Source organism: Talpa occidentalis, unplaced genomic scaffold (genome assembly GCF_014898055.3).
Source record: "Talpa occidentalis isolate TD23 unplaced genomic scaffold, MPIMG_talOcc4v2.1 talOcc4.5, whole genome shotgun sequence".
Classification (NCBI taxonomy): Eukaryota; Metazoa; Chordata; class Mammalia; order Eulipotyphla; family Talpidae; genus Talpa; species Talpa occidentalis.
The window spans coordinates 53,913,142-53,939,187 of record NW_023604861.1 but is presented as its reverse complement, the minus strand read 5'-3'; the positions used below and the strand labels follow the sequence as shown (position 1 = coordinate 53,939,187).

At 32.9% G+C, this 26,046-nt stretch overlaps 1 protein-coding gene across 2 annotated transcripts in view; it reads left to right on the top strand.

Moving 5' to 3' along the window:
- Nucleotides 1-25,843, top strand: part of ALG5 (ALG5 dolichyl-phosphate beta-glucosyltransferase) — a 36,637-nt gene extending 10,794 nt beyond the window's left edge. For both annotated transcript variants that reach the window (XM_037527194.2, XM_037527192.2), the window contains exons 6-10: nt 832-945; nt 11,706-11,765; nt 16,044-16,195; nt 23,045-23,130; nt 25,644-25,843. In XM_037527194.2, the coding sequence (XP_037383091.1) occupies nt 832-945; nt 11,706-11,765; nt 16,044-16,195; nt 23,045-23,130; nt 25,644-25,759 (528 nt within the window). In that variant the 3' untranslated portion in view covers nt 25,760-25,843. The remainder of the gene's footprint in view (nt 1-831; nt 946-11,705; nt 11,766-16,043; nt 16,196-23,044; nt 23,131-25,643) is intronic.
- Nucleotides 25,844-26,046: the final 203 nt, after the last annotated feature.

Sequence of the window (26,046 nt, the reverse complement as noted above, 5' to 3'; positions counted from 1 at the left end):
TTATTTTGTTAACCTCTATGCTAATAGGTATGATAAAAAGATTTCATATATACTAACTACTGGCCTTACATCTTGGGATAAATGATCAAAATTCTATCTACATTTGTATACATATATATTGAAAACAGATATATCTTACCTTTATTTACACTATTGAATGGTATCAAAGCCATATACTACTGTATCAAACCATAAATATATTTAAGAAACAATGAATTTACTCAAATACAACTTAGAATGAAAGTTAGTGTATGTAAAGTATACTCTCATAGAACCCTAGTTTGGACAAAAGACCAAACAGTTCGAAATTAAAGAATTTTGTTTAGTGACATTCCATGTTTCTTTATTCAACAATTAATGGAAGATGCTTTAGATTCCATATTAAAGAATACTAAGTCTGTCTTATGATTCATTTTATAGCAACTCTATGTATATTTGTTTAATCTCTCCATAAATTTACTTTTCATAGTCTGCTTATCTCTTTTAAGCACCTTAATACATACACAATATATTTGGAATGTTTATGATAGAATATTACTTTTTTATCTTATTATGCAGAACATCTCTAATTTGTCCAGATCTTTTATTCTCATGATATTTTCAAAGCTATTAGTAGTATGACCTCACAAAGTTTTTGAAATCATGAAATACACAATAAATGTATTTGGGGCAATCTTGTGAATGTAATTTGTTTTCAGTGAACTTTAGACTCTTGCCATTTAATGAAAATATATTACTCGTAGGTATTTTTAGTAAAGCAGAGCAAATTCATGTTATTGAATTTAGCCTTAATTTTAAGCAATTTTTTTTAATTGAAATTTTTAAATACAGGGTGTATTTAGTTCTCGAGGGAAAAAGATCCTTATGGCAGATGCTGATGGAGCCACAAAGTTTCCAGATATTGAGAAACTAGAAAAGGGACTGAATGACCTACAGCCTTGGCCTGTAAGTATAAGAATGTATTTTAAATGATGTTTAATCAAAATACATAGGGTCACTTTAGACTTAAGATTAAAATGGAGTCGACATATAAGTTAAAAAATTGGGAGGTATTTTTGGTGTGAAATTCCTATGTAAAGTTGGAAGAAGAAATAATGATTTTGTTATAAACATTCACTGATTTTCTGAGATTTACATAATAATTTTTCAATATTTTGGCCATCTCATTCAACTTTTAATTGCTTCCACTAGTGTTTTAATATTTATCATGCATCTTTATTTAAAGACTTAGACCGACTTTCATTTAAAAACACATCGTGGGACTTCAGGTAAAGAAATGAAATGAAACTGAATCGTGGTATATTCTTGTTGAAATAAAGATGATCATAAGCAGTAACCATTCAGAAAATATTATGTGCCACTTTATGCCACAACTTCAGAAAAGTGGAGCTGGAAAAAAGAAAGAAATTCCTGGTGCCAGTCACCTTTTCAAAGACATTTAAAGAAAAAGATGAATTTACCAAATTTTGATCTTTTGTCAAATATTCCCAATCTGGGAGACTGAATAAGCATTCTAGGACAACACCATGAATTTCAGCCAAAGCAAGCAAAGTACTAAAGCTCACTATTTTAGGCTTCAGGCTAATTTGGGGGTACAGCTCCATGTTATTCCTCAGTGAGTGTACCCTTGTACAGGACATGAAAAAAGTCATACAATAGCAAGAAACCCAACAATACTACATAGAGCTATAGGACCTCTCCTTACCTCCCTCCCTCTGCCCACACCCCCAACTATAATACTTAGGTCTTGAAACTCTAGTTCAGAGGAGAAAAATAAGTATTACAAAAGGTAGACATTTTTTAAGGAGAATTCATCAATACTATATGAGAGCTACCCACATTACCATGACAAAGTGGGAAAAAAAAAATGGCAGCTACACCAAAAATCTCATGCTAAAGAAGGATGAACCTTATATGAAAGACAACATAACCCAAGGAAAATCATAAAATTACATGAGAGTATTTTTGCTAAGGAAATAATACTTACAAAAATAATAAGCATTTAACAATATAGATGTTTGATGACAGAATAACAGAATGATATTAAAAGAGAAGTTTCAGAACAAAGAAAACAATTGAGGACCAAAATAATATCAATAAAAGATCTATACATGAATGAAATAGACCTAACTTAAAACACTACTATATATTTACAGAAAAATCCCTACTTTTATAGCAAAAAATAGACAATAAAAAAAAACCACACATACAAAACCCATTAACAAAAGCTCCCAAGACAGAAAATTTAATAAAAATTACAAAAACTACTTCCTACTACATACTACTTCTTGGAAATAAATTATTTATTCATGAAATATAATGTTTCTTCCTTCACCATCAGCCATTCCCCTGACTTTCCAACAGTTTTTTTTTAAGATACTGAATAAATTAGTATAAGTGAAAAGAACTAACTTGAAAATATCCATTGTAATCTGTGCTGTTCAAAACAGTAGCTACTAGCCACATATGTCTATTTCAATTAAAATTAAATAGAATTTCAGTTCCTCAGTCTCAGTGGCCACATTTCAGATACTTGTGACTAGGAGCTGGCTAGCACAGATACAGAGCATTTCCACCATCACATATAGTTCTGTTAGACAGTGCTACATATACCATATGATATGAAATTATTATTGGATATGTCACATGTTCATTTTACTAAAGAAGTAGTTCTTCCACCTCTTAGTAAATCATGATAAGCTAAAAGAAGTTGTTGAGTCTGATTTTCTAATTCTCCCTAGTTGTTTCTCCTCAGAGACTTGATAAATGTGTTTCCTGCCTTATCCCTCTACCTTTCAGAGTCCTGAATAGGAGGAAGTGTGGAAAATGTCAGATTGTTAGCAGCTGAGTTTATCTTTCTATAGTAGAGCAAAGAAAAATAATTTAGCCAAAGTTAGGTGATAAACCAGATATAAATAGGAAAAAATTTTGAAACTTCGTCTTGTGAACTTAGTTCCCTTCATACTACTCTGAAAAGGAAAGGGAGTTCTGATACCATCTTTTTTTCTTCATCATAATCCTTTACTATGTTGTTATTGTTTTAAAGTACTAAAACACATGATTATCATTAAAATGTTAATTCGTAGGGCTTCCCCTGGTGGCGCAGTGGTTAAGCGCTGGCCGGCAGGGTCCTCCCAAAAAAAAGTTAATTCATAGCCTTGGTCTACAACATCTCAGGGTATACCAAATTAAGAGTATATCACAACTTACTAGAATAATTTGAACTCATAAAGACTTTTAACTGATCTGTATCAGATAGCACTGTTTGGAGGGAGTAGAAAAATGGCAGACAGGCGTTAGGTAAAGTTCCAAAATCCATAGTTTTTGAATTAACCTAGGAAAAATTATTCTTAATTTGAGACCTTGTATAGTTATGATTTTGACAGGAGCTTATAGTCAATCTTTGCTCTCAAAAGAGTGACACTTTGCAGCTAGCATGAATAGAAGAGTTAGAATGATTGAGCTTAATTACCTTAATTGAAATGTTGGTAAACTTTTTTTGTAAAAGATTATATAGTAAATATTTTCAGCTTTAAAGCCATAAAGTCTCTGTTATGACTTGTAAGGGCAGGAATTGGACACAGTGCAGGTTTTGTAATCCAGCAGACCGGGTAAAGGAGGAGAGGAAAGAGTCCTGGAGACCTTGGTGCCTTTTGCAGGCTTTTATTGGGATTTACCAGGTACACAGCAGGCAGGGGTGCTGAGGGGCCGGGAGGCTGGCAGACCTCCCAGCCCCCAGCAAGTCTTCACTCTATCTGGGCTCTCCGGTGTGTTCTCTCTCTCTCTCTCTCTCTCTCTCTCTCTCTCTCTCTCTCTCTCTCTCTCTCTCTCTCTCTCTCTCTCTCTCTCTCCTCTCTCTCTCTCTCTCCTTCTCTCTTTCTCTCTCCTTCTCTCTCTCTCTCTCCTTCTCTCTCTCTCTCTCCTTCTCTCTCTCTCCTTCTCTCTCTCTCTCTTCCTTCTCTCTCTCTCTCTCCTTCTCTCTCTCTCCTCTCTCTCTCTCTCCTTCTTTCTTGGCTTCTGCTTGCATCCCCCCGACGCCGCCCCTAAAAAGCCCAGTCTTAACCCAGGTGAATCCCATCTACATATGCTCACACCCTATTCCAGGTGCCCGCCATCAGGCCTGCATTTGGGACCACAGGGTTCTGTCATCTATCCTAATGGTGGGAGGGCAGAAAAGCCTGATACTTTTTACCTTACCCTACATAACTATTCAACTCTAGTTATAGCACAAAAAAAGATAAAGACAAAAAGAAAAGATAAAGACAATAAATATATAAATGAGTGGCCATGCCTGTGTTCTAATCAAATTTTATTTGAACAAGCAACAGGTCGGATTTGGGCTATGCACTGCAGTGTGCAGACTCTTGATCTAATCATTTATTCCTCTACCTTTGAGAGTCCTGAGTAGAAGGAAACTTTTTATAACTACGAAGTGATTTTACAGTTTCTGCCTTTGTAACACTAGTGATTTCTAATAACCAATTCTATCTTAACTCTGTTATCAAGTCCCTCTTTGTATTAAATACAAATTTGGTTTCTTTTTATCACCGTCCTTAATTCTGTTGTTGTACCTAAGCAAAACAGTCTAGCACTGCTTCTTTGTGACAGCCTTTCAGAGTTACAGTTGTTTTCCATGGGTCTTCGCTATTTTACGCTGTTAATAAAAACAGCATATGTATTTCTTATCATCTTGATCATTTTCTGCTAAAGATACTTCAGTTGAATTGGAACTGGTTACCACCTTGCATTGTTACCTCATATAATCAAATCTTTTTCATATGAGTTGCAATTGAGCCTCATCTCACCATCCTTACTGGTACAGTTGTTTGGGTTTTTTTGTGTTTCTTTTCGGTTTGTTTAGCAATGGAGGTATGACTCTATTCCTATTAAAGATTATCATGTTAGATTTCAGTTTCTTGCCATGTAAGGTTTTATTCTGTCTTTAATTCAATTGGTATTCCTTTTTTAGTTCATTTAAGTCACAAATTTGATGTCTTACATATATTTCCTTAAGCCCTAATAAAAGTTGGCTAGAATAGTTTTTAAAAACAATGAAACAGTAACTTGAATTTCAGAATAATCAAGTCATTGTAATGACTACATGACTGATTCACTAGATGGCAGTAGTCAACTAAGCATCTTATACAGTATGGTTTTGATAGACTCTCAAATGTATTCTTCAAAGACTTCTAATGCCTTTTTTTTTTATTTTCAGCTGATTTTATCCTTAATTGAAACAGAACAGATACTTGCTACTACTTCTTAACTTGTATTTCCTCTTAGAGTAACCAAGTTACATGTTCTGGTTGGATTATTCTTTCATAATGAACTTAGTAAAATTGCCTACAGTTCCTCCTCTCAGTATACTCGTAAGGATTTAGACTAAATGTACATAATTTAAGTAGGGATTTATATAACACAAAATTTACGGGGCCTCCCCTGGTGGCGCAGGCGGTTGAGCGCAGCGCTGTGAAGCTGTCCACAGCCTCTGCAGTGCCGGTTCAATTCCCGGCCATCCGTGGAGATACCCACATGGCAAGCAGACTTGTCCTGTCTTGCCTGCTGCTCCCCTCAGCAGTGTATTTCAGATAGTCTGCCTGTTCTGTTCCCCTCTCTGTCTCTGGTGAATCCGCTCATCCTCCCACGCATCTGGCCTGTACCTCGGTTCTTGTATGCCTGAATAAATAAATCTTTAAAAAAAAAATTTACACTTTATTTGTATTCTTTTTAAGTATAAAGCTTTTCTTTTCAGCTTTTTGGTTTTATAACCAGTATTCTCTTTGATTTTATTCTCTTAGTTTTGTAGTAATTTTTCTAAGCTAAGTATATGGCTTAATAATTTGAAGTAGAATAAGAAATTCCTATTCAACAATAGAAGAATTCCTCAGGCCATTACTTGGATCTTAAATTCTCATTTAGACATAGTTTCAACCAAGTTTATTTTGGGAGGTTTTTAAGTCCTCAGATGATTAAAGGTAGTAGCAAATAAGAAAGGGATATGGAGTAAAACCCCATTAAGAAAAACTAGCCTCCCTGGTGGCGCAGAGGTTCAAGTCTCAGCACTATCAAGCTATCACCAGCCACTGTGGCATGAGTTTGATCCTCAGCCAGTGAGTTACCCACATGGCGCAGCAGACCTCTCTTGTCTCGTCCGCTGCTCCCCTCAGCAGTGTATTTCAGTGGATCTTCCTCTAGTGAATCCTCTCTCTCTCTCTCTCTCACACACACACACACACACACACATACCACATGCCCCCCACGTCTGACCTAGACCCCAGTTCTTATATGCATAAATAAATAAATGAATTTGAAAAAAAAAGAAAGAGAAACTATAGAAAGCTGTTCATAATATAGTAATCCTTGGCCAAATCCAGTTTTGGTACAGCTTTTCCTATCTGAATGCATAGTTTGGTTGTTCTTAAGAGAATGTGACAATTATTACTTGCCTTTGGTGTGGGTTTATGGAGTATATGACATATCTAAGAGTGTAGTATATTTGCTTCTCCCTCTGAATATATAGGTAGATGACCAGGCTTCCAAGACAGATCCCTTAGCTTCCCAAATTATTTATTTTATAGAACAGAAAGTTGCATTGCATTTGACAGATCTTTGTGAAAATCAAAACATGGGAAAATAGAAAAATTTAAAAGGCAGTCTTAGAAATGTAAAAAAAGATAGATGTTTAGGAGAGTCTGTCTCAGCACATCACAAAATGTTTTCCCCAAATCCTTAAAGAACAAGACATAGCTTCAGAGTACGTTTTTAATGACAGCAAACCTAGTTTGAAAGTGATTCCTCTTAAAACAGGGAGCAGCAAACTTTTTCTGTAAAGGGCTAGAGAATAAATATTCTAACTTTTGTGGATCATTTCTTTGTCTTTTCATATAGCAATGTTTTTAATAAGAGGAGAAAGCTAAAAACAATTTTAATGTCCAATATTAAATTATGCTGGTTAAATTCATTATTATTTAGGAAGATCAGTAAACATAATTAAGTGAAAAAAATTTCAGCATCCGGATATATATGGATAGATATAGATATCCAGTTATCTATAAAATAATATTTCAACATCAGCTGTCTCTGGATTATGAATATCTTTTCAAATTTCTATTTTTATTTCAATTTCATTGTTTTTAACAATGAACCTATATTGCCTTTTTTTAAAGATTTATTTTTTTAATATATTTCTTACATCATTTTTCATTTTTGCAAAATGTATGCATTTTCATCTTGGTTATAACCAAGATGAACCTATATTGCTTTTGAGAGACAATAGGGAAGGAAAGATATTTTTAATCAAAACTATATTTTTAATAAATAAAACTTTTCTTAACTCAATACTTTGATTCATATACCAAGTTTTCCATTTCTGCCCATATCAGATGAATATGACTGATTTTACTAATTCTACTTTTATCAGCCTTTTCTTCTACTGCTTTCTAAGTTGTTTCAACTTTGTTTCTATGTCTCATCATTTGGAGTCTGTTTTTGGTGTACCTGTGCCAATTTCCATTTTCATTTCAGTATGTGTCTTAACTTTGGATGTGGAGTTCAAATAGACCTAGGTTCAAATTTCATGTGACGTTGGACAAGTTAATCCATCTACCTTTCTTCATCTATGACACATATACTATGAGTCCAGTTTATAATCCTGAGGTAATGATTAAAAATTTTTAAATGTATGTCAAATGTTTAGCATGTGTTCAGTATTCAATAACTGTTATCTCTAATTATTAACATTAGTCTTTGTATTTGATTTCCTGAGCTAATTCTAATGTTACTATTTATAATTGTCACCATAGATTGCTCCTATTTCTTCTGTTCCATCTCTAGTGAATTGTGAGAAAATACTTAACTGAGAAAGTACTGGGAAAGAGATACTCTGATTAAGCTTTTTTTTCTAGAAGGCAATAATGTACCACTTTTTATACCTGAAGAAGTGGGATCCTATATTTCTGAAGCATATATAGTATTGTAAATCAATTTTCCTTTATGAAAAGATTATTTTTAAAAACACAGCTATCATAACAAATAACGTTTTAAAAAGCCATAAAAAATTCAACTACTCTAAAAGAAGTTTAAAAGAAAACGATTTCATAAAAGCTTTTGGTTTTGACTTGTTTTTAGTTTAATTGGATGATACTTTAACAACTCAGTCTCTGGAAGCAGAGGGATACTGTTTTTTGTCTATTGCTCAGGATCTTGCTGTTCTTTTTAGATGCAGAGATGAAACTATTTACCAGATACTGTCTGTTTACCAGAGATGAAACTACTTACCAGATAATGTGGTTCTTTAAGAAAGAAAACCTTAAAGAAAGCTTTTCTCTTCTTCCTGAGCAAAGTACCTCTTCCAGGAAAAAAAGGGCAGAAATTATACTTAGTACTGAATAAGCAAAATATTTAATATAGAATTTGCACAAGGAAATATAGATGGCCAATAAAAGTTCTCCCAAAGTTTACCTTTTTTTTAAAGAAAATTACATCACATGTGATTATTATTTTCCTCTTATCAAGTTAAATTTAAAATAAGAATAATTAGAGCTGTCAAGGATTTGATGAAATAGTCAATATTAGTGGGCATGGATAAAGATAATTTAGCCCCTAAAGATTAATAACATTCATATTTTTAGCTTAATATTGAAATCATGTGTCACTTAACAATGGTAATACATTCTGAGAAGTGAGTCGTTAGGAGATTTCATCATTGTGGGAACATAAGAATATACCTCCAGGTATAAATCTAGATGGCATAGCCTACTACACACTGACGCTATATGGTCTAGCCTACTGGAACCATCATCACAAATGTGGTCTATTGACAAAGATTTCATTAAGTCACTTTTACTATATCTACTTCTTGACTTTCTCCAAAGAAAGAAATCCAAAATATAGGTAATTTTGTATTCAAAGATGTTATTTTAGTCACCTTTATAAAATGAAATTTGGAAATGGCTAATACATAGTCAAAATATGGTAAATATATATGATGCAATGTTTTATTGCCCTTAAAATTGGCATACAAAGACAGACCTGTGACACTAGTAAGACAAGTTCTTGAAAAATATACCTGAATCTTATCAAACCTCTAACTCTTAACAACTAGTTTTCAGAAAATGTAGGGGATGGAGGAACATGTTCAGTGTCACCAGGGAGAGTAATCAGCAAAATTCAAAACCTAGAAAACTCTACAGGAAAAATTAGATGTTTTCTTGTACAAATAAATAACCCACATGGCACAGCAGACCATCTCTCCTGACTTGCCCGCTGCTCCCCCCCAAAAAATTAAAAGAAAGTATGGAAAAAAAATATATATTAACCAATTCGTATGAATTATACTTGGCTCCTGATTCAAGGAAACTAAGAGAATTCATGAGATTATTGGGTATTAAGGAGTTATTAATATTTTATGTATGATGATGATATTGTTACTGAAATATTTATCAATTTATATTGTATAATGGTTAGAATTTGTTTCAAAATAATCCCAGGGTGTGTGGGATGGTAGGTGAGGGTCTTTAGAGGAAGCAGACTTGGCCTTATGTTGATATTTGATAGATCCAGGTGATGGGTAGATGGGACTTAATTTTCCTTTTCATTTGTGTATGTTGTAAAATGCCCATCATAAAAATGTCAATAACAATGAACTTAAATATAAGAAAATTTCAGGTTCTTTTAAATGAGAAAGAGCATATAATAGATGAGCAAATTTCACGTATGGTTTTTAAATTTAGAGAGAAAAACACAAGGAAATATATAAAATGTTATCAGTGGCTGCTTTTAGGTAGTGATACTATGTGTGACTTTTCTTTTTATGGTAAAGTTGTATCTTATATGTATAAATTTATAGCTTGCCATTTTTTTAACAATGAACACTTAATTTTATTTATTTTGGTGTGAATGGTTCAAAATTCAAATGGTACAAAAAATACAGTAATACTAACTCTACTCTTCATTTCTCAGTCACATAGTTACAGAAGTAACTGGTGTAATTCATTTCTTACATATTCACGTGGAAGATGTGTATGTGTGTTTATTATTAAAAATGCAAATTTAGAACATACTATAACTATTCTGTTGTTTCTATTTAACAGTATATCATGAAAATGGAGCCATATTTTATACATCATAGTGCTTCCTCATTCTTTCACCACTTCATCCCTTTAATAGATGTACACATTTGCTGCCTCAAACAATACTAGATTGATTAATTTTGCATGAAAGTCATTTTTTACACATGCAAGTTTATGGGAAGAATTCTAAGATGTGAAATTGCTGGTCATATATATATATATGTAATTTTGATAATGGTTTTCAAATTGCCATCCACAAAGATAGAGTATGTAGGCAAAATATGATAAAAACTGATAGATTTCATTTGCATTGCTTTTAAGATTAATGTGATTGAGGATTTTTTTCCATTGCTTAAGAGCTGTTTCCACATCCTTGTTTATGAACTCTGTTCATGGCCTTTGCCTCTTTCCAACTGAGTTTAGAAAACTAAATTGGGTACTTTTATAACAATTTGTAGAAGCATTTTGGAACGTAGCCTTTGTCTGCAATATAAATTAAAATATTTCCCTCCAATTTATGTGTCCTTTGATTTGTGTGTATATTGCATTTAATTTTGAATATGGTTGGATTTTTGTTGTTTTGTCATACTTTTATTTATCAAATTGATCAGTTTTCTGGGTGTTATGTATTTATGTCTACCTTAAAATCATTTTTAAAATAATTTCTGATATTTTTTACACCTAAATCTTTAATATATGTGTACTTTACACTAGTATTGAGGTCCAGCTTACTTTAGTTTCCTGATGCCTACCAAGATGTCCCACAGCATTTATTTATTAGTTCGTCTTTTTCTTAGCAACTTAAAATGTCATCTTCATCATATCCTTAGTGCCCATGTTTTTATGATTTTGTGTGTTTCTGGTCTTTCCATTCTGGTTCTTGGATTTATCTATATAACATTCCTGTACATTAGTTTTAACTACCTAGTTCCTTAATAACTTTTTTAATGCTCTAGAAATAATCCTTTCTTACTCTTAAAATTTACCTGGCTCTTCTTGGTTCTCTATAACTCAAATCAGCTTTTCTGGTTGAATTTAAATTTTTTTTTTTATTGTTTTAGCCTTTCATTTGAAGGTTCATGTAGGAAGCATTTTGCTTCCCTTGGTAGCATTTTCATATTTCCTTTTAGATCTTACCACATTTCTTGTAAAGTTTTTTTCTAAATTTTCCCTTTTTATTAATGTTCTAAATGCTGCCTTTTTGTCTATGTATATTTTTCTTATTATTTGTACATATGAAGGTACTACTATTATGTTTTCTCATTTAGTGCCCACTCACCTTTTAAGTTCTTACTCTTTGTACCAGCTTCTCAGTTGATATTCTTGGATTATGCAGAATATAATGATTATATATAAACCAACCATGTACAAAATTAGACCTTTACCACTCATTTGTATAGCTATATCAATGCAATCTTTTTAGTTAGAAAATCATTTAAAAATATGAGTTTTGAGGTAATATATCCCCTTAAATTTAGCCCTGAATAGTGGCCTCTCAGTATGATTAGACCTTTTCTGAACTCTTCAGTAAACCTTTGAAAATATTTAATGTTACTTTTTTAAAAATTACTAAAAATCACTTTGAAAATAACTGTATTTATTAATGATACTTAAAATTGAAATTTTTTTCTTTAGAATCAAATGGCTATTGCATGTGGATCCCGAGCTCATTTGGAAAAAGAATCAATTGCTCAGGTGAGGCTTTCATTAACAGGCATGAATCAACAGGTTTTGTTTTTTTTTCCTTTTTTTACATATACATTACAAAAAATAGGCGTTCATGTTTATTCTCAAAAATGAAGCTCCTTTCAAGAAAAAAGAAAAATTTTTAATTTTGGAAAGTTTATATAAAATTGACACATTTAGTAATTGATTTACTTTAATAAATATACAAGAAGAGTGTAGACTTTCTTCATTTTGATTTAGGATACAAGTAGCTCTTATTTCATTTTTTTTAATCAATCAACTTGCCTTTAATTTTCACACATAAGTGCTATATTTTGAGTTTCATTCAAAGTTTAATTTTTTAAAAGAGTATTCTCAGAAAACACACTAGACCTGATAATTTGACAGATTGTGACTATCTTTATGAGAGTATAAGATAATTCACTGAAGACAGCAAATTCTTCTGTAGACTAGCCTTAAAAAGCCAGATTAAGTAATTATTTATTTTGTGCAGTTTTTTATTTTAATTTTTTTTCACTTAAAATATAGGTGTATTATACCAAGCCAGTAATTACCATTTATATTGTTAATGGTCATCTACTAATAGGTAAGTTCAGTCAAAGAATTGGTCAGTCAAATTGAGGAATGTAATAAAAGCAAGAATTTTTCAATGCTAGGTCAAATTATCTAGGGAGATATTTTTCTTTTAGTCATATTCTTAGGTTAACCCTAGACACAGAAACAGACTGTATCTGGGGCCAGGAATATTTATGGTATGCATAAAGGTGACCATTTTCTAGGTCACCTTTATGCATACCAAGGTTTGAGAACTAGTGGAATGAAACTATGAAACTTCTCAATGATTCTGCAATAAAATATGAAAAATTCTAATTCTTTTTGCGAACTGTACTAATGTTAGTGTCATAAAGCCTCTTGATGATTATGCTCAAGTGTGGAAATCTTGTCTCTCCTTTTTTTCTAAAAGTTAGTTATTTTAACATCTTTAGCATTTATTCCAGTATTCTGTACCCCTGTAGATTCTCATTAGTTTTGAAAAAGATTAATCTGTTAACCATGGAAAATGTCATACTTCTAGAAATTTAAAATTGAAAGGGAATTTAGAGATTACCTAGTCCAACTTCATCAGTTTACTAATACATCAGGGATAAGAAAAGAAGAAATACATATCCAAGCTGTTCACACATTGTAATTATAAAATGCTCAATTCCAACCTAGAAAATATAGATATTTACCCAGAATGAAATCATGCAACAAGTAAAATATAATAGTGGAGGCTGTATTATAATGTGGGAAAATACCTAATATATTAGGTTGTGTGGTGGGGGTGGGGGGACAATGCAATTCTATAAAAATACCTATGCAAGAATTAAAATAGACTGATGTTAATTTTAATGGCTTTGTGAATATTTTTTTTCCTTTTAAAAAATACTTATTATAGAAGAAAGAAGGAGTACTTGCTAAGGGTAAAAAGGATTGGAAAAACAGAAACCAAGAGACTAATTAGGACATTATTGAAGTAATCTAGGCAAAGGTAGTTGGGACTTTAGGGTTTTTGGTTTTGTTTTTATTGGTTTGAGTTCTTTTCTCTTAGAACTTCCATTATTTGAAAATTGACTTTTCCTAGGATTAGTAATTAAATGAGACTATTTTGTTGTCTAAATCTTCTTTTACCTACTGATACTTTTAGACAAACATCAAGGGATCTGTCCCAGGGTATTTATCATTTAGCTTGTGTTCCATTCATCCATTCCCCCATCTCTAAAACCTGGTGGTTGATGTAGTACTTTTGTACCCTACAGCATTGGCTGCTACTCTTTAGAAAGAAAAATGGAGTTTTCTCCTGACTAGAGGTCAGCAGTTGTCTACTGCAGATTTGATATATAACTGTATGCAGTAGGCTTCAGCTCCAGAGATTCTCATAGAACTAATGCATGTCTTGTATAAGCTTATTATCAAGAATCAAAATGTTCATTTGCCACATGTCCAAGAAACTATAGTATGGTCTTCCATTTCTTAGCCATTCAAGTTTTTTGTACATATGCTATAGATTATATAAACTCACGTATGGTGATCAATCTATAGACAGAAGGAAAATTACAGAGCAATTAATCAGGGTAGTAAAAAGCAACTTCAATAGTTTTCAGACTTACATTTCCTAAATAGTTCTATCCATATTAGTTGATCCTACCATCTGTTCTGCTACTCTCTTGGAAGATAAAATATGATAGATACAGCACTTGCATCCTTAAATGTATTCATATTCCCATGTGTTCTGTTTAACAGTTACAATAGTAATGTTTATATTGTCTGAGTTTTCTTGAATTTGCCATTTAAAAAGAATTCAGAATAATGTTTATTTAATGTCTTTAGATTTTCTTTGACAAGCCTTTGCTTCTTTGAACTTCTTATGTTAAGATATTGAAATTACCAGGTAGCTTTAAATTTCACCTAAATTCCATGTTTACATATCATAAATATTAGAAACATTAATTTTGTTATTCAAGTAGATGTCTTTTTCCTTCATGTTTTCAGATGTCCATTTCAGAAATTAATATCATGCTACTCTTGACTTTGTTAACTGCAGTTAAATAAATCTATCCTTTATTTTTAAGTATCTTCTAAATTTTAAGATATTTTGCCAAGTTATAAAATTTAAAGATCCCCTTATTTACCTTTTACCTTGCTATACTTTTAAACAAGTTAGAAATCAAGTAAGTTAAGGTCTTCATGTGAGCTCCATGTTTCTGGTTTTTAAAAACAGCCATTATCCAAAGAGTAACAAAAACTTGCATTAACATCCAAGCAAAAATAGTCATGAATATTTTGGTTTTATAACCAATAAACTCACCTAAATCACATTAAAAGTCATTCAAGGAGAACAGTTTATAGGTATAATTTTTCTACCTTTTAATTTTTATTTTTCTATCTTTCAATTTCTATTTGTTCCTTTCCTAAGCATAAGTGATCTTTTGGAGGTTTAATCAGTCAGCAAGTATTTATTGGAAGTATTTTATATGGAAGGCCCTGAGCAAGATGTTGTGAGATTCTCAAAGTATTTTAAAATGAGGTTTCTGCCCTATCTACTTAGAGAGGTAAGATATGTTTACATCAAGACATGACTAATGATTTTAGGTGATAAATGAGAATTACTAGATCCTTCTTAAAAGTATGTTTTATGTGACTCATGGATAAGTATTTTGTTTTAGTGTTCCTTCCCTTCCTGCCCTATTTAATACACAAGTAGAATTGTGGCAGGAGGTCAAAGTAAGTGTTCTTCTTTTATGAAAAACATTTATTGAGGTCCTGTTACTACCTGTGCCAAACACTTGGCTAAAGACTTTAATGTCATCTCATTTAGTCCTTAAAATAAGTTTGCAAGGTAGGTATTTTCATTCCCATATTATAGATTAAGAAAGCAAGACTTAATTGGAATAACTTGCTCAAGGTCATCCTGCTAATTATTAATAAAACCAGAATTTAAATATAGGTCCGCTCAGTTCAGTGGCTTTTCTACCATGTCATGTTATCTCTGTTAAGTCAGGGTTCTGTTTAATGATGATTGAAAAAGCCAAGTGAATGAAGAATAATAATAAAGATTATAATTACAAAAAACAAAAACCAAAGGAAGGAAGGCACCTTGATTGTATAGTAGAGATATTAAATATTGCCCAGACACCTAATTGATTGTTTATTTCTATATGCAATGTATCATTTTATGGGTCTACTACCTTAATTATAGAAAGTTTTAAGAGTCTACCTTTTTTAAAAATCCTAAATTTGAAAGTCTTGAATACAATGATTGCTATCTTATATTTTAGAGTTTGCAGTGTTTAATGAATAATGGAACATTATGTGCTATAACTGCTACTAATATAATTTTTAACAACAGTAGTGATCCTCAAATAGATTTAAAAAGCTACTGAAATTTAATATCCAAATTGTTGCTTCATGCATTTAACATATTTAATCAGATATCTGACATAACTATGGTAAACTTCTGCTGGTAGATTAAGGCCCTGACCTCTCAAAATTGTTGTGATTCTTCTTGTCTGACTCAACCTCCAGCAAGTAATTGCTTCCCTAGAGCCTGGGCCCTGCTCTTAGCAGTAGGCATCCTCTCAATTCCTGTTAAGACACTTTGCCAGTGGAGCTAATGGGACAGTGGTATTTGTATGTAAGATCTACCAGTCAATTAAATATTAAAATGCTGTCATCTACAGTTAGGTGTTTTCAGTGTCTCCTTTATAGATAAATGGAAAAGTCATTTATATTTTGTTTTTGTTTCAGCGTTCTTACTTCCGTACTCTTCTCATGTATGGGTTCCACTTTCTGGTGTGGTTCCTTTGTGTCAAAGGAATCAAGGACACACAGTGTGGGTTCAAATTATTAACTCGAGAAGCAGCTTCACGGACATTTTCATCTCTGCACATTGAACGATGGTAGGTTCCTAACCAGGATGTGTCTGGTGTATCTGATTACACAGTGGTTATTCCAGGTAATATTCTCAAAATAAACTTCCAGGTAATTATTCGCATAGTAAACATCCATCTTAAAAAAAATTGACACTTTTATATATAAACTTAATCTGAATCTTTATCTTTTACTCAGTTGGATCTCATGTTGAAGATACTCAGACCCAACATATGGTGTAAAGTTTTGTGTTCACCTTAATTGTGCATAGTACATATTGAGAAGTATGAAACATCCTATTTCCTTAAGCTTCCCTTTTTTCCTTGAAGAAAAAGAAAAAGCTCAAAAACACCAAAGCAGAAAAGGGGCCCATTTTCTCTTCTCTCTCATTTTACAGGAGTACTTCTCTCTCCTGCTTTAGACCAGTCATTCAACTGCTGCATCCCCTTTCACCTTCTCAAGAACCTAATCCAGGCCGCTTATTTCTTGTCTTGTGTATTCAGCCTTTTCCCCTCAACTACACCTTTTTCATCAGTTGTTTTTTTTTTTCTTTTTTTTCTTTTTTTTCTTTTTTTTTCTTCTTTTTTTTCTTTTTTTTTCATCAGTTTTTAAAACAAAGTTTAAATTTTTCTTGACATTAAAAAAAAAAAAATCTGTCCATTACCCCTCCAGCTCTAGCCTTCTTTCCTTTTACAGCCAGCCTTTTCTTAAAAAGTGGTCTTATTCACTCTCTCCATTTTCTCACTGCCCTTTTACTCCTCATCCCACCCTAATATGGCTTTTCCCATCCTTCCATCTAAGCATCTAGTTACCCCCATGTCATTAAACCCAGTGGTCATCTTTAATATGCCTACTCATTTACTTATCCATCAGCAGCTTCCCATACTTCTGAGTTCTCCCTCTTGAAATACTCTGTTCCCTCTGCATATCTTTAGCCCAATCCTGCCTCAGCGCTTTACCTGTTAATGAATGATACTGTCACACAGAAGCTAGACACCTCAGAGTCAGCCTGACATTCCCATATATCCAGCCCATGATCAAGGCATATTGATGTTAGCTCTTAGGTCTCTCCTTCCCTCTTTGTCTTTACCACCACCTTCCAGGATATCATAATTTCCCATACCTCCATGCTACTGTGAAGGGTGTTTCCAAAAATTGAAACTATTAAGTCAAATGCACCTCTCTGCTTAAAATCCTTCAGTGGCTTTCCATTGCCTTATGCGCCTTCCTGTGGCCTTGCAGAGTCTGCAGAGTCTGGCCCACTGTGTCTCCATGACTGGACTCTTCCTTTCTCACTCTTTTTCACTCTTCCTCCCACTTTTGCTTCTTATCCTTCAGATCCAGCATAACTCCAGACTGGGTCAGACAGCCCTAAGTGTGCTGTTGTAACCCCATGAGCTTTGCTCTAGCTCCTATCACAGCTGTCATTTTTCTTATTTGTGTAATATTTCCTTTTTTCCTATTAAAATCTAAGTTTCACAAGAGCAAGACCTATCTGATTTTGCTTACATATATCTGTAGACTGCCTGGCATATAGTAGGAGCTCAATAAATATTGTTCAAAGAATTATACTTAGTGTTAACCATGGGGTCTGTATGAATTCTGTTTGTGGTGGGAATCTGCATAATCTAGTAGATGTTTGTTTGGTTTTTTTTTTTTGTAATCTCAACCATCTACTTGCAAAGATCTGCTATCTCCCTAAATGTCATTAACCCTCCCCCAAATTAAACATACAAAAATTATTTGGTTAAACACGTTTTTAAGTCATTTTTTCCTAGAGTAAAAAATTCTAAGTAAGGTATACTTGGTCCTCAGATTCAGATACCTGTTTCTGTTATATGAAAAGCAAATATACTGAGAGTTAATGAACTCTGAAATCAAAGAAGCTAATACAAGTAGCCATTCTAGAAATAAATCCCTCCCTCTGCATTCGATATTTTTTTCAGTCAACTGTTAGATCCAGAACTAGAGTCAAAAAACTAGGTTTTTAGTACTTTAAAAGGAATTATTTAGAAATTAGGGTTAGGATTAATATTTATGGTAGAGTTGATAACTTAAAATCATGAATCGCAGTTAGGATTGCTCTAGGGCAACATTGTCTATTAGAAATACAGGAGACACAATTTCAAGCTATATTTGTAATTTAAATTTTCTAGTAGCCACATTGAAAAAGTAAAAAAAAAGTTTAATCATATACTTTAACAAATTACAAAAATTTCAGAATGCACTCAGTATGAAGAAACACTGGGATGTTTTACATTCCTTACTACAAACCAAATCTTTAAAGTAAATCACATCTTAGACTGGGCTATGGTCTGCACTAGCTATCTGACTACTGGCTACCATAGTGGGCAGCACAGTTCTAAGATTTTGTGGGGTTTGTTTTTAAGCGAAAGAACTATTTTTTTCTTTTTTAAATTGTATGTTCCTGTGCATTCTTTTTTAATCAATTATTTTGCATTTTCTTGACATGATATTGACCTGACTTAAAGTTTTAGCCTCTAACATTCTCTACTTAGGGTCCAATGTGTTTATTCTGTGTCTTTAAAGAGAAGTACCCAGATATGCATGTATCATCTTTATTAGCAGTATACCCATCACCACGGTAGTGTTTCATCAATTATTTTTATTTAAACATCTCTGTTCCTGTACCTTAAGTCAAGAGAGGTGTTTCATATGCAGCTCCTGTCCTCCTTGTTTCTACATCGTTCCCTGTGACTACAGGTTTTTTGTTTTTTTTTTTTAAGGATTATTTCTAAAGATTCATTGAAACTTTTCCCATAAGTTTTAGGGAAATCCAAATCAAGTAGAATTACTAGGTATTAGAAAACATCAAGTATAGCTGAAGTTAAAAGACTATAGGCATCTTTTTGATTCAGAATTACAGGCTTGACTAAGGGTAGTGTTAAATATAAATATACATATAAATCTGCTTTCTCTGAATTGTCCCTCACCTAAATTCTTTTCATCTGATTTTAAGGTATAATGAGTAATTTCTCATTCATGAGTAATTTCTAAAATAAATTGTTTAAACAGTGCTTTCTCTAATAAATATATGTATATTATACATATTTAAAACTTGAAGTCAGTTCTGTACAGGTTTATAACAAAAAAATAGTTGTCCTTTCCTTGCCCCATCTCCCTTCATCCCCAATTCCTTCTCCCTAGCTACAGCCATTTCCAACTCTTTATTTTTTCTTTGTGTATTTGCTTTCATAGTCAAAATACAGTCTGTATTATTTTTCAAGTTAAGGTATTATTTTCCAAAATAGAAAATAAGTAGATAAGTATTGAGTTATCTTAAACTCCTGTATGTACTCCATACTTATCTTCCTAATATAGTTTTAAAATAATTTTGTTTAAATCAATATTGATTGTTACAGCTTTATAAAGATAATTCACTTTTGAGCCACAGAGTGCAATGATTGCATTACCTTTCTTTGCAGTACTTTGTGTTTTTCTGAAGATAATAAATATCTGGAATTTTTTGTGTGCATTACTTTACTGTGGATAAAGTAAAGTATTCATGCTCCGACTCTGTCAGGAGTGCAAATTCTCGCTCAACATGTCCTTACACATCAGATAATGCATCAGTTGCATCTCTTTTTTTTAGAGACATTTCATCAGCTCATCTGTTCTAGTTGTTCTCTGGCTTGCTACACCGCTCCTATCCTCCATATCTCCTTTTCTTTGGTTTTCCCCCGTTTTATTAGAGCATATCTTCTGCTAACTTCCTACACATATGAGAAACTTGGAGAGACTATTTTGAAAGTTATCTTTATTTTATCCTTACTCTTCTCTGATAGTTGGAAAAACAGTTTAGGTTGGAAATCATTTTTCTTCGGGATTTTGAAAGCATTGTTCTGTTGTCTTCGGCATGCAGTGTTTCTGTGGAGAATTCCAATTTCATCAACAATTAGAATCTTGATTCTTGTCTAAGGCATGTTGTCCTTGCCCCTATGGAAATTTTTTCTCCATGGTATTTTGAAACATCATGCTTTGATGGCTTATTGTGGCTCTATTTCATGTATTTTATTGAATACTAAATAGGCCCTCTAAATCTTAATTCTGAGAAATATCCTTTAATCATTCCTTTGACAATCTCCTCTCTGTTTTCTCTCTTCTCTCTTACAGAACAGATGTGGACCTATAATCCTATAATCTCTATAATCTCTCCTCTTCTATTTTTCTTCCTCTAAGGAGATTTCCTCAACTTTATCTTCAACTTTTGAATTTTTATTTCTACCGTCAAGATACTAATTTCCTATAACTCTTTTGGTTTCCAGTGTCCATATTTTAAAAATTTATTCTGTTTCATGCTTATAGTATTTTCCACTACCTCTTCTGATACTTCATTTAAAACTTGAAGAGTTTTTCTTTCACTGAATTGTTTCTGTTGCTTCAGGTTTTTTGTTTGTTTTTAAATAAAGTTCTACCCTCATATGTCTAGTATGGTATGAAAAGCTCATCACAAGTTTCTGATCAACAGAGATTTCATTACAGATTAAACTAGTGGGACCATTTTGTATGGGAAACTCAAAGCTGGTCATTTTCACTAACGTGGGATCCTTCAACCTCCTGCCTAGGAGATACCAGACCAGCTGCCAGTATTTGCAGAACTAACTGAAGGATAGGAAAATCTCAAGTAATTTACAGTCAACTCTCCCTTTTCCAGCCTCATATGATGAGATCAAATGATGAGGCCTCTGATACCTGTGCCTTCAGGGGGTTCTGTGGCACCCATTAACCTGGGCCTATGCTTCTCCACTGCTATTGTCTACTTTCCTTAGTTACCATTTGTCCATCTACTTTCCAGCTTCCAACTTTTATTATTATTACTATCACCTCCTATTCTCTTTGTTCTTGTGTGTTTATCACATCAATGTTTTTTTAATTTTAGTGGGGTTTTAGGAGGGAGTAGTAGGGTACATGTGTGCCTACTGTGTTTAACAAAATTTCAACATACTCTTTATTCTTCAGGGATATATCTATGAGGTAACAGCTATCCCAGGAACTGAATAATAAAGGAAAATGTGGCTCTGCCCTTCCCAAATTTGCAAAAATACATGAAAACATCATTAAATGGAAAGTAACCCCTATATTGCTTCTCTGTATAAGCATAAGGTTCCATTCAGAAGTGTTTGTATTTTAGTTAGTCTTTTAAAAGATTTGCTTTGGTAACAGGTTGGTCTTATAATATGATGATATGCATTGTGATTTTTTAAAAATAAACATCTTCATATCTTCCAAAGTGTTTAAGGAGAGAAAGATAAAATAAAAATAAAGTTTATAAACGAATAGCGCTTTCAGCTTTTTTTATATAAAATTATTTCAGTTAACTTTAATTCAGTTAAAGTTAATCAGTACAGTTTTCCCCCACTTATTTTCATTCATCATTCTTAATTGTTTTGTGTCTTTTGTTGTTTTTGATAAGTTACTAACTATACACTGATATCCTTAGAAAAATATTTAATAATCTTGTTCGGGTTATTTAATATTAGAACTAACCCATCCCATTAGGTAATTTCGTGTTTTCCTGTTAAAGGAGAATTAAGAGTTAAACACCACCAGGCTTAATATTCTAATTATTTTCTTCCTTCATGAGTGTCACAGTTCTAGTTAACAGTTGTACATAGTCCTTTTAAAACAGAAAGAACCTTTTTTTGTTGATCGTGTGATCATCTTAAGTAAATATTTTACTAGGATTAAAAAAAAAAATCATTAAGTGTCCATGTGTCCATGTTGAATTATCCAAATACTTGGAATTTCAACTAGTTGCATAATGAATAGTGGTAGTACTGTAGCCAAGAAAGCAAAACTTCCAAATTCAAGTTGTCTGAAGTAAGGAAGTCAAATAAAAGTGGGTTTTAGACATTTTCTTGTCTGCACTAATATTTTTAAACCAAGCCCTGGAAGTTTGAAGTATGTTCTATGCAGTCAGAAAGTAGGGGCTTAGTGACTTAAGGATGAAAGCTTTTAGAGATGATAAAGATGATTAAAAAACAATGAAGAAGCCTTAACAGGTAGTGATACTTCTGTTCCTGAGCTTCATGCCAGTGAAGAAGCAACTGATAAATTTTAAAAGCAATCCAAGAAAATTTCTTAGACAGGATTCAGAAAATTTAGGCAAAGCAGATTTAACCTAAACCAAGGCACTAAGAGGCACATTAAGAAAGAAACTTTCATACGGAGCAGGAAGGATGAACCAGAAATTCAGACTAGAGATTAAACACAGTACATGTTAAAAGGCAACATTGAATTCTTATGTATACATGTTTTTATTTATTCTCAAAGAGCACTTCAGCCTCATTCTAAACTGACTTTTCCCTGTCATAATAGCTGCCAGTATCCTATTGTTTAGGACTGCATGAAGAAGGAAAAAGGAAAAGAATGATGCTATATATAGAAAACAAAACTTGGCCCTTTGGTAGTAGAAGAATGTAATAAGAAACTCTAAAGTGATCAAGAATATTTTCTCCTAGAACATCTCAGACTTCTATTGTATCCCCTCTCCTAATCTATTGAAAATGCTATCAATTCGTATCTTGAGCTAGTTAAGACTGGGATCAAAAATCATCAGTCTTGAAAAATTTCAGCCTCTTGATGCCCCAAGAGGCTCTTTTACCTCTGAGAGTTTCTAAATTTTGGTAGACACCATATTTCTCATTAAATGTTAGGGAGTAACTAAATTTTATTATTTGCCTTGAAGATTCTGAATTACTGAACTTTCATTTGATCTTTTGTGAATCTGACTTTCAGTTTTATATTATAAACTTTATATCTGCCATGTAAGCTTCTTTACAACTCACCATGGTAGAGATTTAATTACACTGTATTTGTCTTTTTAAAAATAAGTATCAATATATTTTCTATTTAAGGGCATTTGATGTGGAACTGCTTTATATCGCACAGTTCTTCAAAATTCCAATAGCAGAAATTGCTGTCAACTGGACTGAAATTGAAGGTGAGTGTATTGCTTATGTTAAGCTGATCTTAAGTAGAGGGTCAGACAATACAGTTGTCCAATGAAGGCAGCTGGCTTTCATGTTCTCCCTCTCTTCCCACCAGCACATAGTCAGCTATCTTGACTCAGAGAGACAGCACCATAGGAAGTACTGCCTACTAATCCTGTCACCCTCCATCTTGCCTTTTATATTTTTTTCAGTCTCTTCTTGGAGTCTTTAGTAGGCCTATTTTCCTACAAAATAATTAAATAAAACTTAATATTATAGACAGTATTGTGGTGATCCAAAGGTAGAAGTGAGATTCACAGGCTGAGATAAGCTTTATTGTTTTTTTTTTTTTTTTTTTTTGTTTTTTTTTTTTTTTTTGAGCAGGGGGAGTATTATATTATTTCATTACTTGGTGGGTATTGATACCACAAACCACTGTGCAAAGCTAAGTAAGAGATTTAAGTTGTTTTTACTCCAAATGCCCACAGCCTCTTGAGAGCCAATTTTTAAGAGTTGTCTGTATGTGTGTGTGTGTGTGTGTGTGTGTGTGTGTGTGTGTGTGTGTGTGTGTATATATATCCAAAACCATAAAGATCTCGAAGATCTAGAATAATGCTAGAATAATGTGAAACCTATCAGAGTTCTTAATAATTCCTTCTCAGAAAAGCTTAGACATCTCGGGCAGTGTGGAATTTAAAATATGTCCCAGTTTTTTCCTTTGCTTTCCTTAAAATCCAGAATTCAGAGTGTAGGACATTAACAATCAACTGGAGACTTTCAGAGTCACCTCCCCCTGATGAGCTGGTCCCCACTTAGAAAGTCCTTGTTGCAGGAAGACAATGCTCTGTATCCTAGACATTTAGGAACAGAAAAAGGGAAAGAACCAGTCTGGAGATTATACTAACTACATAATCTAGAATGAATTCAAACCTCTTAGAGTCCTGCTGAATCAAATTGAGTTCATAGAAACATAATGAATTTCCACAGTATCAGCCTAGAAGGACAGGGACGGGAGACAGGATCACTCAGAGTTGTAATTATCAACTCTGTGGCAAACTGAAGTGGGGAGAAGTTTATATCACTTGCATTACAGAGGTAGTTGTGTCCTAATATAAACTATAGGTAACTCAAGTTCCTCATTTGTGGAATGAAGATTATAATAATAAAGAATAAGACTAATGTCTACATAGTGCTTTGATGGTAACTTTTTTCTGTTTAAACTTATGCATAAATTTAAAGCAATGAAAAGGTCTTTTTTGAAGACAATATAATTAAAATGGTAATGAAATTTTAAACACTCTTCCTCACATATGTTTGTTTATCTGCAGGTGTAGGACAAATAGCAAGTAAAGGGATCCACTATGGACTATGAATCATACATTTAATTAAGCTGGTATTCCTGTGTAGCCTGAGATAGACATGGACAAATTTGTCATGAGATTGATCATAGGCTTTATTTTTCACCATTAAGATTAAACTCATATATAGAAATAATCTTACTTATCTATTACGCTGTGTCTTACATTATTTTGCATGTAGTTATTATTTCTCCACTAACCAGCACTCAAGGATATTTTCTGGATTAGGCATTTCCTCAACCCTCAGCCAGACAGTAGGGATTTAGAGTAGGGCCATCTGAAAATTTCACAATTTAGATTCTCCCAAGTTTCACTTCACTTCAAGAGGGTTTGTTTTGTTGTTTTTAGAGAAAGTACTCACTTCAGCTTTGAAGATTGGTTAATTCTTTTGTCCATGAGTTGAATAAAATTAAGGTGGATGTGTTGATTAACTTCATTGTGGTAGTCATTTCACAATGTATACTCATATTAAATCATCATACTATGCACTTCAAATATATTTCAATTGTGTCAAGTATTCCTAATCTGGGAGGGAGGGGAGAAAAAGATAAAGAGGCTCGAGCATTTGGACCAAAGTCTAAAACTGTCAGTGATTCGTACTGTGATTTTACTACCCGACATTCCCATTACATAAACTATAAAATTTGGGAGGTGGGAGGAAGGCTATATTCCTGACTTAGTGAAAAAGCAATTCCAAGGGGTAAAATCAAGGATTATAAGTTTTTAAAACATGCTCAAGTAGACACATCTCATTTAGTCAACTCAGCTTGACACGCTACCATTTGGTAACCAGTGAACACCACATCAAGCTAGCTAAGATGGCATTTATTTTAGCTGTTTGAGAGTCTTTGATAGATTTAAAAGTAGGTTTTGTTCCAAATTTCTTATCTCATTCATCAATATTTATATTATCTGTGGAGGGATGCCGGATACTTGGTAGTACACATGAGACTGAAAGTGGTATGTGAAACCTAAAAATGTGCCCCCCAAGTCGCTTTAATACAGATAAAGTTAAATATTTTACATGCATACGTAATATAAATGAGATCTAGGTAACTAGAAGCTCATCAAGGTGCTGTAGATTGACTATTAAAATACAATTTTAAACTAATATATTTCTTCCTAAGTTTATTTAAAGTTAATATGTAATTATTTTTAAATTGCAGGTTCAAAATTAGTTCCATTTTGGAGCTGGCTACAAATGGGCAAGGACCTACTTTTTATACGACTTCGATATTTGACAGGTGCTTGGAAGCTTGAACGAACCAGGAAAATGAATTAGAGTATTTCTGTCTTTGACTGTATTCTGTATTAGTGTCACATTATTTCATTTCAAAATAAAATTTTAAATAAAGTTGGAATAAACCTATGCCATTGTATGTCTTGATAATTCTGGAGAATTAAATATCATAAGTAAATTTCATACCTCTTCTGGACAAAAAAGAAAAATAAGGTGCTTGTAAATAAAACTCAGATTTTCTTTTGCTTTAGGTTAAATATATCATGATTCTTAACTATAATTTCAAAACGGAAAACAGAAACAATTACTCTAAAGTACCTACCTGATTT